General features: G+C 31.5%; 1 protein-coding gene across 2 annotated transcripts; it reads left to right on the top strand.

The window, feature by feature from the left end:
* Window positions 1-159: 159 nt before the first annotated feature.
* On the top strand, window positions 160-2,491 carry LOC120270423 (protein SPIRAL1-like 3). 2 transcript variants are annotated; one of them, XM_039277431.1, is made up of 3 exons: window positions 160-261; window positions 1,508-1,738; window positions 2,221-2,491. In XM_039277431.1, the coding sequence occupies exons 1-3, from the start codon at window positions 193-195 to the stop codon at window positions 2,302-2,304; spliced, it is 384 nt and encodes a 127-aa protein (XP_039133365.1). In that variant the 5' UTR covers window positions 160-192; the 3' UTR covers window positions 2,305-2,491. The 2 variants fall into 2 exon arrangements, with proteins under 2 accessions (XP_039133365.1, XP_039133370.1); XM_039277436.1 differs by having other exon boundaries at window positions 179-261; window positions 1,504-1,738.
* The last annotated feature ends 1,984 nt before the right edge of the window (window positions 2,492-4,475 follow it).

Genomic DNA, 4,475 nt, shown 5'->3' on the forward strand with positions numbered 1-4,475 from the left:
CCACATGATTTTGAAAAAAATAAATTAACAGAAAATATACAAGCAATTTTAAATACAAACCACCGACGGGTGATGAGGCCCCCACGTTGCACGGTTGGTACTCCAATCAAATCCAACCGTCCGATTCACCAACTGGATCATCATCTCCACCGTTCATTCCTTCCCCCAACGTGGCCTTCTTTCTTATATACGATGCCCTCCCTTCTCCTCCGTTCGCCGGCTCCTTCTCTCCTCCCCGGATCGATCTCGAGAATTAGTGAGGTATGGATCGAATTCATGGCCTTGTCCATTGAATCTTTGTTTTTCATTGCTTAGATCCCTTCTTTTGCTGCGATTTGGTTGATTTTTTTGTATGAATTCGTTCAAAATCGTCTTAGAAATGTATGTTTGTTGATTTCGTCTTTGATTTGTGCTTTGATCCGTTGCCATTGCTAGGATTTGTAGCGAATTGCTGGTTTTTTGTGGGTTTAGGTTTGATTTGGGTTGAACGGCGTGTTTTTTACGTTTTAGTGTGTTATTGTTTTTTAATTGATTAATTGTGGTTTGCCCATTGCTAGTATTTGTATCGAATTGTTGGATTTTGAGGGATTGGATGATGGGTTTATGTTTGATTTGGCTTGAATGGCTTGTTTCCAATGTTTTAGAGTGTTCTTGTGTGTTGTTTTTTTGTGATTGATTTATCTTATGCATAAAAATTTAATTTTTTTCCTCTCTATTTCCTATTTTTCAAATAAACTATGTCTTTGTTTGTGTTTGAATTGGTTGCTTCTAGGTCATGTTTTCTTCCTAATCTTTTTCAGTTGTTGTGAATCTTGAGTAGGATTGTATATATTTATATATGTATAGTAAAGGAGCAACATAAGTGACATACATATTGTAGAAGAAAGCAACTTGTCTTATGGTATTGAATGTTTATTTAGCAATGGACAAGGTTTGAAGAAGTAAACAATTAAAGGTGTATATATATATATATAGGCAACATACAGGATTTACATTATACAGAAGAAAGCACCATGTTTTATGGTAATGAATTGTTTATTGGGCAAATGAAAGAAAAAAATAGTTGTCATTCTTACTTTCTTGATCAAGAGGAATCTTGGATCATATGCGTCTATGTTTGCATGTGTTATTAAAAAAAGAATGGTTGAATGCTTAAATCTTGAAATAACCGTTCTTCTTCATCTTGTTGTTATTGTTGTTCATGGTGATTCTTTTTAAAACTTCAATTGTTGTTGTTTGTGGTGCTAATTATTGAAACTTCAAATGTGATTACAATTAAAATTTTGATCAGTTGAAATTATTGCTGAAAACGAAAATTGTGGACCATTTGTTTTCTTTCTGTTATATACATGAAACAATGACACACTATTCTCAAATCGGTCCCAATAAATGCTAAGTCTTTCTGATCTTTATTTTCTTATTCTTGTCATACATTCTCAATTCTTAATCTTTGCTTAAAAATAGCTCTTTATAGTCATTCACAGTATCTTATTTAATGATCAGTTAGGATTTAGCTATGGGACGTGGAGTCAGTAGCGGAGGGGGACAGAGCTCTTTGGATTACCTTTTCGGGGGCAATGAAGCTCCCAAACGAGCCACTGAGAATGCACCTCCTCCGGTGAGTGTTCCCGCACCACCATCAGCTGATAATGCTAAACAAATTCCAGCAGGCATCCAGGGGAAAACTACTAACAATTATTTCCGAGCAGATGGTCAGAACTGTGGCAATTTCATCACGGTATAATCTGTTGCATCCTTTGTTAGCTAATTCTAAGTTAAATATGTGTTTTTGTTCTTCTCAATTCCATGTGCTTGTTAATTTTATTGTGGTAATTACCATACACATCCTTTCCCCGCGAATTCATTACTTATGATTGATTTCGGCGCTGTACTTTTGAAGATTATTTGTGAGCTCTCAGAAAGAACAATTTTGTTAGGTCATTTGATAGGAAAAAAGCTACTCAATGGTCCATTTTTTACTCTAGACATGTTACATGTAAATTGATAAATAATGCGATATGTTTATGGATTGAATTAGGTTCTCATCAATATTGAAAATATAGACGGAAAGCAATAGGGAACAATGTATCCGCTTTTGGAGGGTGATTATCAAAAACTAAATATGCAATCTCGAACTTTTCATGATAGTACAGGCTTTGAAAATTATTTCTCTTTATTTTGAATCCATATATATGTGTAAAACATTACACTTCGGTGCAGGAACGTCCTTCGACAAAGGTGCATGCCGCGCCTGGGGGAGGCTCTTCCCTTGATTATCTCTTCGGTGGTGCCGGCAAAAACTAACTAAATTAAAGTCTATGTTGTACCAGAAACTTGAAAGGTAATGTCTAGTAAAACATAAAGTTGTCGATGTTCGAAATGTTTAGCTACTAAACTTGTTCTCCATTGTAATATCTATTGCTATGTTGAATGTGTGTTTTCTTATCTTTTGCTTGTTAAATTAGATTGGATGAAATGAACCTTCTCAGTAGCAACTTACATCTTTCTGTTCTCCAAAATCACTAATTCATGCTTATTTATTTTACACCAATTTTTGTATGTCTGTTGATACTTAGTTTCTTGTCTTTACCAAAAAGATTATTGACATGTATTACAATACAGATTATGTTATTTTTAATGAAGCAAATTTCTATAATATAATCTAGATATAACTATATAAAAAAATAAATTCTTATTGTTTCCTAACTAATTTTGTTCTTGAAGGATATACATGTAATTATAATTTTTAAATGAATTTGCAATGTGACATATGAATATATGGTAAATAATTACTTATAAATAATAATTAATCCATGGTTTTTATGATTGCCACCAATACATTGTCTTCTTATGTTTGATGATATTGTCACAATATTTTGAAGGTTGAACCAATTATAATGCTGGTTGAGTGTTGTTTTGTCATTCTAAAAGCTACAAATAGTTAAAATTTCTTTTATAGATTTCATATTAGTAAAGGGTTAGTGAAAGAACAATTCAAGTTGCTAAAAATCTTATTTTACTAAAACTCTAGTATAACTTTTTAATTGCCTTTCGATTAAAATTAAAAATTATAACATTTAACCAAAATATTTTAAAAATTATTAACAAAATTCTATATTGTTTTTAATGGATAATAATGTAAAAAAAGAGAATGACATGTTAACAGAATTAATGATATATATCTGGTAAGTAATTATTAATTAATATATTTTAAATTAAAAAAATATATAATTATGTATTAATAATTTTACCAAGTATAAAATTATTTGAAGTGGTAGAACAAAATATCAAAATATTTTGTCTTGCTAATTTTTTTTTATTAAGAAAAACGTAGGATTATGTAAAGTGGTGTTACATTAATTTTTGTTCTCTTTCCACGAATAAAATATAGATTCGAATAAAAAGATTGTGTTGTTCATTAAATATCAAATAGAGAATAATACAAGTACTTGTGTTGCACTATAACCACTTGTACTGCATTGTGCCCAACCGTACTCATAAGATTCGTTTTCACGGTTGTTTATTGATTAGTACTTGAACAAAAATTTTTTTTTTAAATTATTTTTTTATTAATCTATAAAGAATTATTATATTTATTACAATGGTTAGAAGACCATTAAATCAAAATGTCTAATCAGGTCAATGATATTTGGTCTATTGATATCTTATCTTTTATATAAGGTGTTCAGGGTGAGAATACATATATTGTTAAATTTATTGTTATCATATGTCTGTTTTTTAATGTAGCTTGTCCAATAAATGAAAAAAATTGTAAAATTAGCTTGATAATTTTTAATTGTTGGAGTTTTTTGATATATATATAGATATTAAAAAAATTGTGCCAATTCAACACAAAGCATCTCGGTTTAATATCTGCCCATATAAATAAATTGAAAAAAAACAACTTAAAAAAAAACCCAAATAAAAATACTGTGAAATTATAAAAATATAAATAATAAACAATGGTAAATAAATAAATAAATAAATAAATAAATAAATAGTAGAAATTGGTCAATGGCTTGGGTTGGCGAAAGAAACGGAGCCATTGGAGGGTGGAAGCCGGCGCCGCCGTTGCACGGGAAGCGGCGCGGCTCGCGCTCACGTTGCCAAGTGGGCCCCGCCCCCGTCACGAGATCCACCGCCACTTCGGCTCGTTGCCCGATTTTTATGTGGCCTTGATTGTCGCAATTGAGAAGAAGCCGAGCCGAAAAGAGTCGGCTTATAACTTCACGGCTTATCGGATCACAACCCGTTAATATCCACATTGACAGTACCCTCCCTTGCTTATCGGGTTCGGATCCTTCTTAAACAAGTTCACTTGTGGCGTTAATGAGCCATTTCCGAAAGGTAAATATATATTAAAAAAAGCATATGGGAATTTTTCATAAATACATATGACCTTGTTTGAATTGGCTTATAAAAAAACTTTTTTTTTTTGGTTTAGTAGAAATTTTTTTTTATTCTCAGAATAAATT

This window comes from Dioscorea cayenensis, chromosome 2 (assembly GCF_009730915.1).
Source record: "Dioscorea cayenensis subsp. rotundata cultivar TDr96_F1 chromosome 2, TDr96_F1_v2_PseudoChromosome.rev07_lg8_w22 25.fasta, whole genome shotgun sequence".
Taxonomy (NCBI): domain Eukaryota; kingdom Viridiplantae; phylum Streptophyta; class Magnoliopsida; order Dioscoreales; family Dioscoreaceae; genus Dioscorea; species Dioscorea cayenensis.